The following is a 12263-nucleotide window of genomic DNA, read 5'->3' as shown; positions in this document are numbered from 1 at the left end:
TTATCCTTGTATGGATCAAACCAAGGACTTTAAATTAATATTTGCTGCATTATCCAACAAGCATACAGAATGTAGGAATAAGAGCCAAGACAGAGTCAGAACAATGTGTCCGGTAAATGTAATATGTCTTGGTGTGGTATATTACCTTGTGGGCTGTGCTGGTCAGGGTGATATGTCTTCCTGTATAGTGTTACCTTGTGAACCAGCACGGTTTATCTGACTCTGAATGGCTGCCTCTTACAAAACAGGTATATTTATGTGATATTAAAATAGTATTATCTAGAAGATGTATGTAGTATTTTTTGCTGGAAGTTAAACAGTTATCAATCAATCAATTTTCAGCAGACAAACTATTCATTTTATTTGTCATTAACAGGTGGACATATTTTCCTTTTCCATGGTGATATATGAAGCGTTGTCAGGAAGGAGACCATTTGAAGAATACAAAAACCTTGCACAAATTTCTACAGCAATGAAAACTCAGTCAAAAAGACCATGTCTAAAGGTTGGTACACAAACAATAACACTAAAATATTATAAAAACTGAGTTCACAAATGCATCCCCTGTATAAATATATGGCAAAGATTTTGGTTGAGGAAAAAAATTATACAAGGATGGAATTAAGTGGAGAAGATTATCAGAAAGTTTTGCTGAAATCCAGTGTGATTGTAAATTTTTTGATAAGTAGGGAGTATTTTCTGGTAGAAACTGCTTAGAATTTATGTCATGTCGGGTAATGAATCAAAAAGGAGAAGGTATATTTTTGGGCTTTTTTGGCTAGATGAAAAGAAAATGATATAGGGTATGTCACCATTATGAAGCACAATTTTTAATCCTCAGAAGAAAGACTCTAAGTAAGTCAATATACGGCAAGTATGTTGACACAATACGACTCTGACTAGAAAGTGATGTCAGAAGAGAGATTTTGCAGATATTTTAGCATCAATAGGCTAGTTTTAATAAATTTTGGCTACACTAATGTGTTTCTATTAGTGTGTTGATGTAGTAGGACACTCAACTATAATATGTATGTTTATTAATAACAAACCTTATAATCATTTTAGTTTCAATGAGCATGCAGTTTTTGTCATTAAACTTCAGCCATCTAGCAAGTAATGTTTATTATGTTCTAATTCGCCAGACTTAAATTATTTATACAATAAAACTCAACACATGTATCAGAAATGAGCTCTCCTTGTGAAGGTAGCATACTTTTTTATTAACCAATGTATAATATGACTCAAAAATAGTTCGTAGCACACTACGGCTTATTCTCAGTCGTTACTAAATAGGTACCAAACAGTCATACAGGCTTGATCACAGCCATCCATTTAAACATACAAATATACATCAATCTACAAAATAAGAAATACAACTTAAATAAAGCATTATAAATAAACCATTACTTTCCACATAAGAATAATAGACCGTCTTGGTGATGGTGGATGGGTTAATACATGTACAGGCAAGGCAGTAGTACGGAGTATGCTACTCAAGGTAAGGCAGAACTTCAAATAATAACAAAATTACATTTAATTTATATGAAATAGCAAGCACAAGAAACACGAGCCAAAATCATACGATACATAGAATACCTGTTTTAATTCAGAGAATTACACCTGCAGTGCGACAAATTCATCCAATGGAAAACCATTGTAAACATTATAGGTATTCTAAAACACCTGTTGCTGTAAATAAACACACATGTTTTACCAAAACAAATACATGTGGTTACGTTCTATTAATAAATATATAACATATTTTGTGGAAATCTTGTATCCTGAATATTAACCCACATCCCTTCTTCAAATAAAAATTGCTAACAAAACATAAATTTACAATTAGATGATTGAACAGTATGTGATGTATTTTTTCTATAGGATTACAATGTTGACCCAGGATTCCCATCTGTAGAGCAATTAATGAGAGATTGTTGGACCAGGTCAGCTGACAAAAGGCCTTCCGCTGAAGATATTGTTTCAGATTTGTGGATGAGATCCATTCAGTTTATTTCATTAAAGAAGACTTTTAAATTACCATGTTTACTGAAGGATGGACCAATTGACTGCATGTCATTCACTTCTGATGTAAGTATATAATTTCTTACAACTACTTCAGTATTTTTGTGGTAGTATGCTTGCTTAGATTTCAGGAAGTCGTGTGTTTGTTCTCCAGCTCAGTGTCAACCATAGACTGAAAAAATACTTTCAGTTTCTCAAATATGCACATACAATTTTATAGTACTGTAGGAACAAAAAACTGGTTTGCTCCGAATAACCTGTCTCAGTAGTGTGAAATGTCTTCTTTTGGACTGTTATTTTATGAGGTGGATATATTCTTAAGGCATTACTATGTTTTGCTCTGAGAATACATGTAATATTTGACATTTGACATAAATCTTGCAGCAGTCAACAGTTAAATATTACTTTCCTCCAATTTTTGTCTTTTTAGTCCTCCATACATATTCAGTTTTCATTTTAAGTATTGGATCTTAAATACAATGTCAAAGACAGAAAATTATAAAAATGAAGATGTTTGAATCTTTTTACATTTTGAAATAAATATAAATGACAACCAATTATTTAACAGACAACAATATTAAAATTGAATGGTTTTTATTTCTTAATAATATGAACTTTATTTTAATTTTGATTTAGGAAAATTGAACAATATGTGAAATTTATATAAAGCACTTGATTTCATGGCTGAATTTTGGGAGTTCTAATATATTTTCCATTATTTATTAATTTAATTACAGTCTAGAAAAGCGGAAACTATATGGTTGTGGGAAGGATGTGAAGATGGTAGAAAGTATACTACACTTGATAAATATACTACAAAAGATAATAATGGTTGTGTTCCACCAGGTGATAGTCTACCAGGCAGCAGAGTGACCTGTATGTGTCAGGTAGACAAAGATATCTGGATAGGTACTGAGGTAGGTTTCTAAGGTTACAAGGTCATGTGATCTGCCTGTTGACAACATCAATCTGGCAGTAGAGAAAGAGAGTTATCTGGATAGGTACTGAAGTATAAAGTTTCCATGGTAAAAAGGTCATGTTATCTACTTGGTGACAGTTTTGTGGCAGTTAAAGCCTTATATGAATATATTTGAATAATATGTACTTTAGCAAGTTTTCCATGGAGTCTTTCTTGAGCTAAGTAACATGTATGAAAAAAGGAAAAAAATACTGAAATTGAATTTTAGAGATCTTTGGGTAAAAGATTAAAGTCCTCATAGTGATAATACCCAGTAGCCTGAAAATTGGTTGTACCTCACCTTGTGAATCTAATAAGTGAGGTGGGGCCATTATGTGCACTTAGTGCACATGTTTATTGTATGAAGTGAACTGTTAAATATATATGACAAATTAGGGTTTTGACCCAAATTTCATGGTTCAGTGAACATGAAAATGTAATATGTTTAAGTTTTGGTATAAGGTTATTTGTGGTTACATCAACTTGAAACTTAGTACACATGCAACAATATCATGATCTCTTAGTTGCTACAGATGGGGGTATTTGTGATCTATTGATCACATCTTGCGTTTATTTTTTATTTTCATCGAATGGCTTTGCCACATTGTTGTCAAGGTAAACCAATGTTTCAAATAGTGAATGCCATTGGTGTTCATTCCTCATTTCCTTGATATAGATGAAAATGCTTGTTTACTACAGATCTCATGCCACATGTGAATTGAGATTTGGAAATTTAAGCTGGAAGCAATTTTTGAAAACACAAAATAAGACTTTATTGTCAATCCTTGACATTTGAATTCGGTTTTTTTTTGGAGGCAGGAGATGATTTACTGCATCATTAAGTTTTCACAACAATCTTGGAGACTTGAGCATGTACTTAGGTAAAATTAAAAAAATATAGAATTTAGAATTGATACTATAAGTCAGAAGAGCATTAGTTAAGGAACAAAATAAGCTTAAAATATTGATAGCTTATGTAGCTCCTTTTCGAGATATTTATTTTTGAAAAATGGCGGGCAAAGGCTGACTCGGACTTCACCTTATATTTGCATTGATATTATTTGGGTCTCAAATTGAAAGAAAAGAAATCTAGAATCTGCTTTAATTTTGGTACATGACCTTTTATGAGCTATTGAAGTCTTATATGAAAAGAAAAATGGATGTTATAGGGCAAAATATTTTACCCTGTATCATAGGAAAAAAAACAAGAAGTTCGAACAGCTGACAAAAATTCCCAAACCTGACCTGAGTACATCCTTAACATGTCTTATTATTGTTTATATTATGCATATTGTTTTTTATTATGCAGGGCTATAAGATTGAGACATACAGTCATCAGTGCTTTGTCAAGAAGGAGAAGAAACCTTTATGTACTTTTGCAACACCTTATGCCATAGCAACAAGTATTCAGTTCATAAAACAAGACTCACAGGTGAACCAATAATTAATTTTTCATTTTATTGCCATGACACAAAGATTACATCATAAAAAGTCCAAGTATCATACAAATGTTATACTAAATTCACCATTTCGGAATCTCGTGCATTTTGGATATTATTGTCAAAAGTGTACACAAAACAAAAATGCTGTGGTTGGCTTACAATGTTCTAAGCAAATGATGTCATATTTTAGATTATAACTATTTACTTTACTGAAAGAGACAACGGAGGATCAGATTTATTTTTTATCAACTTATAAAGTCTGCTGCTTTATAGTACAAAAATAAAAAATCAAACAGATATAACTGAGCATACACAGTTGTGAGGGTTTACCTATAGATGTATAAAAATAAAGGCAAATATAAACAAATGTGAAAGAAAAAGACCCCAATAAACAAAGAAATTATTTTATTTCTGTGGATATTGAAACATTATTTTCACTTTGGTCTAAAATCAATGACATTTTCTTTAGTCGTTTAGGTTCTGTAACAGCCAATTAGTTTCCATTAACATACTCATAATGAATTATCAATCTGATTTCAGATTTCAAGAGTATATTTAACTCCTGTTTTCTACTTGTATTTTTGTCCTATAATTTATTCAATCTGATTAAAATACAGATCATGTGACCATGCTTCGCTGGTGAGGATCTGAAAACACGCCATTTTACCTTCCGAGATCCTCAGGATTGGTCGTAATGGTACACAATTTCATAGATTTGGAGGCAGAAATTTCATTGGCTGATATAAAATTTATCAGAACACAAAGTAGGACGGAGTGTTGTCAGATCCTTGTAAGCAAATCGTGGACGCAGGATTTGTAATTTAATCAGATTGAATAAATTACACAACAAACATACAAATAGAAAATAGGAGATCAGGATACTCTTGAAATCTGTATTAGCATTTAGTGTTGTTTATAAACTTTATGAAAATTTTTCAGGAGGACAAAAAAGTGTATGTTACCCTTGATACAGGAAAAGTGATGGTGTTTGAACCAGTTAATAAGACTGTAACAATACGAAATCTCCGTGGACAAACACACACAAGTGAAGCTCTGTGTGGATGGAGGACTACAAAAACATTGACAATTGGAAATTCTCCAGCTACATGTATGGCTTACATTCCACCAAGTGGACAATCAAGAAATGAGATATGGATTGGTTGTGGTGGCAGTATATGTGTTGTTAGTAATTCCACTTGTATGGTGGAGGACCACGTACCTGTCCAAAGACTGGTTAAAAATGCAGCATTACATACGACCAGAATGGTTAAATCACTTGTCTATTATGATGATAGAGTGTGGTGTTTGATAAATGATAGTGCTATTGTAATTGAATTTGACGTAGACCTAAGATTACCGACATACATTTTTGTCATGGACGATTATTCCCCTACTGGATTTGTAGTTTCTGAATATATATCTGGCATTAGCTTGACCGGAAGTTCTGAGTCTATAGATATGGTATCATCAGTATTAAAGTCAGTGGATAGTTGTGGAAGTAAGAGACCTAATGCAGGTTACTTCAATCTAAATGCAAATTTTAATGACGTTCAGGATGAAAATAATAGTGATCAAGGTGAAAAAACTATGGAATCAGGAGACTTTGAAAATGACAACGAACTTAATGAGTGCACATGGATTGTATCTGATGATAAAGCTGACAAAAGTGAACCACCACCAATACCAAGAAGAACACCAACTATCAAAGCCGACCCTGTTAAACTGGGTGAAACACCACCACCAGTGCCACTGCGACCTCATCGTAAACCACCTATCATCCCACCACGAAGTCCAAGACCAGGATCTCGATCATCAAGCTGTAGTAGCTTGCCAAAGACTGATGTCAGACCAAAAATTCGAGTATCATCTTCTTTGTCTGGTGGAAGTCACCAAGAAATAGATGAGTGCATAAAAGTATGCTCTATTGTAAATGTTGGTGACACTTTGTGGGTTGGTCGTAACTATGGTGATATACTAATTGTTAATATAGGTCAGAGAAATTCATATCAGTATGGTGAGGTGATCACAGTTTTGAAAGTGACGCCATCGGCACACATGGGAAACGATGTTGAGGTATTGTTATCAACTGGAAGTTCTGTGATATCATTAAGTAAAACTGGTGACAGTAAAAAGGGAGAAGTCATTTCCTGGGAACCATATAACAGTACAGATATCAAAAGAATTCAAAACTATTGGTCAATGAAAAGGAATTCCAAAGATATATCACAAGAAACTGAAATTAAAGACATTGGAAAATTTTAAGGCCAAACAAAAAAGTATATGTGTTTAAGATCTCCTCTTTTAGAAAAAAAATGAAATTGGAAATTCCTGAGACCAAACTGAAAAGTAGTGTGTTAAGTGTCTCCTCTTTTTGTAAAATAGGGTAAAAAGGTAGCACTTTGTTTTCCATTTTACTTATTTATTAAACCTGGATCTTGTCAACATTCACTACAGAAGTGTTGATACAGACTATCATGTACCGGTAGACATTTTGAGTAGGGAACCATTCACCATATTTAAAAAAATTGTTCTTATTAGCTACATAATGTCACAGGCATAGGAGCTTGGTCAATTGACCCTCTCCCACTGTTTTGGAAAGAAAAAATATTGAAAATAAAAAAAAAATGACATAGGACACTGACTAACCTTTACACTTTATACAGTCAATAGAAAAGCTTTATTCTTTTTTGCTTTTTTGCTTGTTACTTTCAGCTGTGCAACAAAGAGGTAGATATGGTGAAGGTTTCAAGCCTCAATAAAAAATGTAATACAAATTTGGGTTGTTGGATTTTCTTTTATCTGAATTGTTTGTTAAAAGCTTTTTTAAAAAGAGTTCTCATTTCTGTATTGGGTATACACCAATCAGCATCAAATTAACTAAAAAAAATCTGTACGTTGACCTCTAGATGTCTTTTCTAGGCATTTGTTTTATTAGGTTGCTATTTTCTTGCCAAATACCCAAATCCTGTTGTTATATTAGTTGGTTACCGTTCAGCGATCAACTATAGAGATGTACCAATCTTGTATGGCAAATATTTTTGTAACCTTGAATCCATAAAAACTACAAAAAGATGTATATATTCCATGATTTTGCAGAACTTTTTTTTTTTAGCAATACTTGAAAAAGTCTTTTTTGTTTGATGGTACACATATCCCATCTTTTATTCATACTTGTTATCTGCTACTCATTTGTAGAAGTTCAGATTGGGTAGTAGACTGGAAATTTATTAACTTTATTCTTTGAATTATTAGGTTTTAAAAGTGCCAATCTGCCTAAGAATCAGACAGTGGTGAAAACCTTAAAAACAAAAACATGCTCAAATTTACATTGATTAAGTTCAAAAATTATAATGGTGCACGAATATAACATTTGTTTCCTTTTCCTGTTCTGGTATTTCAAGATATGATTTGGTTGAAATGCATTAGAAATTAACAATTAAGGGGAGCTTACTCTGTAATTTGCAATCAATCTAATCAAAAGTTATCTCGAGATTTCTCAAACTACAAGACACGCAGAAACCAAACACCTACCATTTCTAACTAAGGATGAGGTTAACTTCAATATAAGATAGTTAGGTCGGCAGGTTTTTTCGGCCATGTTTTGAAATTCTTCTAAATTGCCTGATTCTTATATTACAGACGAGCACTTTAAAAAGAGAAAGAAATGAGAATCCCTAAAATTAATTAAATTTATTAACTAGAGGCTATACCAAAATGAAACATATAAAGGAGGTGAGGAAGGCTCTAAAGATTGCAACCTGGTGAACCATAAAATTTTAAATGGAAAATTTAATGCTTTATTGTGTGAATTTTTTCAACATCCAACTTCCTCTATATTATTAAAGAGTGCTATGGGTTTTGTTCAATATTGAAGGCTAGACAGTGACATGTAATTATTCACATCTTTGTCCTTTGTCTTTATAATGGATAGTTGTCTCATTGGCAATCATACCACATTTTCTTATTTTTTTTTATCACTTTATTTAGTTTAAGAGGTTTGATTGAAAAGCAACATTATATTTTACGCAGTGAATAATTAGTAAATTTAAATAGAATACCAAAACTGCTGAATTAAAGTCTGCATTATTGTTGTAATTATTAAACACTTGATATTCATGAAATTTCTTGACCTGCTGCCAATTAAAAGCAATTATATTGTGAGCTTTATTTATAGTTATGTTCATCTGTTCTTATCGCTTGTACATTTATAAAAGCATAATGCATTCATTTTTGAATTCTTATGAATAGCACCAGTAACTGTATCATGTATATCCTGTATATATTTTATACATTCAGTTCTTCATGTCAACATGTGTAAACTGCCACATTTCTTTTTGATCATAAACTTAAATTATTAGTTAAAATTATTATAATTTCCTTCTACATTTTCTAATATTTACAAAGAACATTTTATCAGTATCTTGATAGACAAAAATAGCATTAAGAACCAACCTGGCAAAACCTTCATTGGTAGTCTAGGTCATTAAACACCCTTGTTGTAGAAATAGTAGTATCAACAACTGTATATGTCTGATGTGCAGCTATAAGTATGCACATTATGACTTCTAGATGATTTATTGAAAAATGAAGAAGTGTATATTTGCTGCAATCATTGTGTAGTTCACTTGATATTATTTAATGTCAACTTTCAAATTTTCTCTTTATCTAATTTTGCTAACTATATAGCATTATAAAAAAAATTGCAAAGTTTGTTTTTTTACAGGTCCTTTTCAGTTTCTTCCAGTAAAGTTCAGGGGAACCTCTGTAGTATTTCAAAAATATACATCAGAGTCGGCGCAAAACTAAGTTTTACATAAGAGGCCAGGAGCAAAAGTGTTTAAAGAAAATTCTTCCTAAAATATTATTGGAAAATTTAAAACAATATTAAATCAGCCTTGTTATCATTGCTATAAAATGTCTTTTTTATTGAGTCACTGTTGTTAAATGTTTAGTCAAGGTCACATACTCCCCAGTCCCATCTTCTCTTTTAGATTAATCTTATTATAGAGTATTGAAATGTATCATAAAATCCATCGTCCCTCCCCCTATTCTTTAAAATTTTATTTATTGTTGCAATATTATAAACCATAGTCCAGACATATTTTTAGATATATATTTCCATGACTCTTTCATATAGCATATATAGCGAAAATATATATTTTTTAATCAATTGCAATTACATTGACAATTTTTATATGTGGCTGGCTGAATTGTTTGGTGCTAAAATATAACAATTGTTAAAGTCTTATTTTTTATCAAATGTTTTGATAGTTTGTTATTAAATATAGTTTAATGGAATATTTATTAGTTACCAATCCAGATATTGTTGACAATTGATGTATTGCATTGTGATTATCATTTATGTAATAATAAACTGTTATTTGTTTAAAATAAACATTGTTAGATGAATTGTAAGTGTTACAGATATTATCAGCTAGAAAAGCCTATAATATTGGCTAAGATTGTGACATATTTTAGTAGAATATGCAGAAGAGATAGGTTGTATGTTCAAATGAACTCTTTGATCAATGGAAATTGATAGATATTGAACAGGACCAGGTCAAACCGTAGACTTTAAAATTTGCATTTGCTGCTTCTTCTGCGTGACACATGATATTGAGGAAAAAAGGCAAATACTGGTCACTCAAACAGGGTGAGGTGACATGTATCCCTTCTAACTGTCAAGTTATGAGCCAGCATGTTAATATAAATAGTTCATATTTCTTTATATGCCACACAGTTCTCATCTATAAGGTCAAGGAATAGTAAATGGGCCATATTACTGATTTGAGTAATATTGTGCATACAACTTTGGCATGTTGAACTCAAACAGAAAATCTAAAAAAATGCTTTTATCTGTTAAACTTACTAAAATTTTATCAAATATGAGTTCCTTAATAAGTTCAACATTTGAATTGAATGTCAAAATTATCTTTAAAACTCCTTTCTCTACACCCATTGTACATAGATTTTTTTTTAAAAATCCATATACTTTTGCCCTATAAATTTCCATTGAAAATAATAATTGGGTCACCAGTCAAACTAGTGTTCTAGGTAAAAAAATACCCCATAATTTTAAAATAAGTGTATCATTGTCACATCATAAAGCTGTAAAACTTCTTCTTTTTAAGCTTTTCACTACCAGCTAGGTAACAAATGTGCTAATACATCAAAGTAGAAGTCAGTGAACCTATGATATTTTTAAATTGATAAAACAGAATTTTATGTTTCAACAACATATCAAATTTAAAGAAAAAAATCTTTTCGTTAGTTTTGGAGATTTGATGATTATGAGACAATTTTATATGAATTGTATACAAATTTACATCTATTTCGATAGAATTCATTGAATAATATTTCAGAGATAATAAGTAACCTATTTTGTCGATTTTCAGTTCAAGTTTTAACATCACACAGCTATATTTTAATAAAAATCTGTGACATAATGCATTTACTGTAACTTCAATAAGAGGGCAATACAAAAATGTCCAATATAAATGGTCTGCTATGTTAACTTTTGTATAAGACAATCGTCATATGATTAACATCTGAACATAGTAGAAATTGCAACATCACAAAAGCATGACTAGGACAGTTGGCCGTATTCTTGAAACAGAATTGCAGTGATGCTAAAGAAATTGCATACCAAATTTCAGTTATCTTCTATGAATATTTCTTGATAAAAACAACTATATAATTAGAAAATTTTACTTTTTTTTTAACCCTTCCAGAAGAACATCTTTATCTTACAATCACTCCATCAAATATAGATGAACCATTGCTTATATTATCTGAGATATGGAAAGAAGAAAACTTAAATGTTGATAAATGGACCGTGAAAATGAGATCAAGGTCACCTGAACCTGCCACACAAACATGTAGACCTTAAAATCATTCCATACACCAAATTTCATTGACCTCTTAGAAACAAAGCTAACAATAAATTAAGGAAATAAGGTCTAGGTTATATGAAACCTGCAAGACATGTACACTTTAAAATCATTCCATACACCAAAAATAGTTATATTATAGGTACTAGTAATAGTTTCTGAAAAACAAATATAATTATGGAAACTTAACATTAATCAATGAACCATGAAATTGAGGTCAAGGTCAGATGAACCTTGCCAGATGGACATGTACACTTCACACATGTGGAGCAGGATATGCTGACCTTTTTTTAGCACCTGAGATCACCCCCGGATTTATGAGGTTGGAGTTGCTAAGTTTTAGTTTTGTATACTTTTGCTTGTCTTTTGGTCGTTTTTGCTTACCTGTGACGAAAGTCGCGAAAATCGAGACATACATGTATGTGTTGCTTTTCTGGCGGCATTGGTGGATGGGTCAACAATTGTTAAGTTTTCTGCTTCAGTTTGATAAGAACTACTTGTGATAGATAAATGATATTTTCAATAAAGTTGCATTACTATCAGTAAATATCAGTTTGACGACTATTTCGAGGCCCTGCCCCCTAGGTAATGGTCTAGTGACTTTAAAAAAATTATCAAGTTTCTCTTGTATTAGTTTTCTGCTTTAGTTAGTTTGATGGGATCCACTTGTGATAGATATATGATATTTTCTATAAAGTTGCATTACAATCAGTACATATCAGTTTGATTACTGTTTTGAGGCCCTGCCCCTACGGCATAGTCCAGTGACTTTGAATTAATTAGCAATTTTTTTAAGGTTAAATTGAGTTTTCTGCTTAAGTCAGTTTGATAGGAACTAATTGTGATAGATCAATGATGTTTTCTATATAGTTGCATTACAATCAGTAAATATCAGTTTGACGACTATTTCGAGGTCCTGCCCCCTAGGTGTAGTGACTTTGAATTAATTAG

General features: G+C 31.6%; 1 protein-coding gene across 4 annotated transcripts in view; it reads left to right on the top strand.

Moving 5' to 3' along the window:
* LOC127734601 (leucine-rich repeat serine/threonine-protein kinase 1-like) overlaps window positions 1–9831 on the top strand; it is a 107557-nt gene extending 97726 nt beyond the window's left edge. For all 4 annotated transcript variants that reach the window (XM_052244555.1, XM_052244554.1, XM_052244552.1 and 1 more), the window contains 5 exons: window positions 377–505; window positions 1882–2088; window positions 2760–2939; window positions 4290–4412; window positions 5362–9831. In XM_052244555.1, coding sequence (XP_052100515.1) covers window positions 377–505; window positions 1882–2088; window positions 2760–2939; window positions 4290–4412; window positions 5362–6684 — 1962 coding nt within the window. In that variant the 3' untranslated portion in view covers window positions 6685–9831. The remainder of the gene's footprint in view (window positions 1–376; window positions 506–1881; window positions 2089–2759; window positions 2940–4289; window positions 4413–5361) is intronic.
* The last annotated feature ends 2432 nt before the right edge of the window (window positions 9832–12263 follow it).

The sequence above is a fragment of the Mytilus californianus genome, unplaced genomic scaffold (assembly GCF_021869535.1).
Source record: "Mytilus californianus isolate M0D057914Y unplaced genomic scaffold, xbMytCali1.0.p SCAF_3, whole genome shotgun sequence".
In the NCBI taxonomy this organism is placed as follows: domain Eukaryota; kingdom Metazoa; phylum Mollusca; class Bivalvia; order Mytilida; family Mytilidae; genus Mytilus; species Mytilus californianus.
The sequence above is the reverse complement of the archived record's forward strand: the minus strand, read 5'-3'. Positions and strand labels throughout refer to the sequence as shown.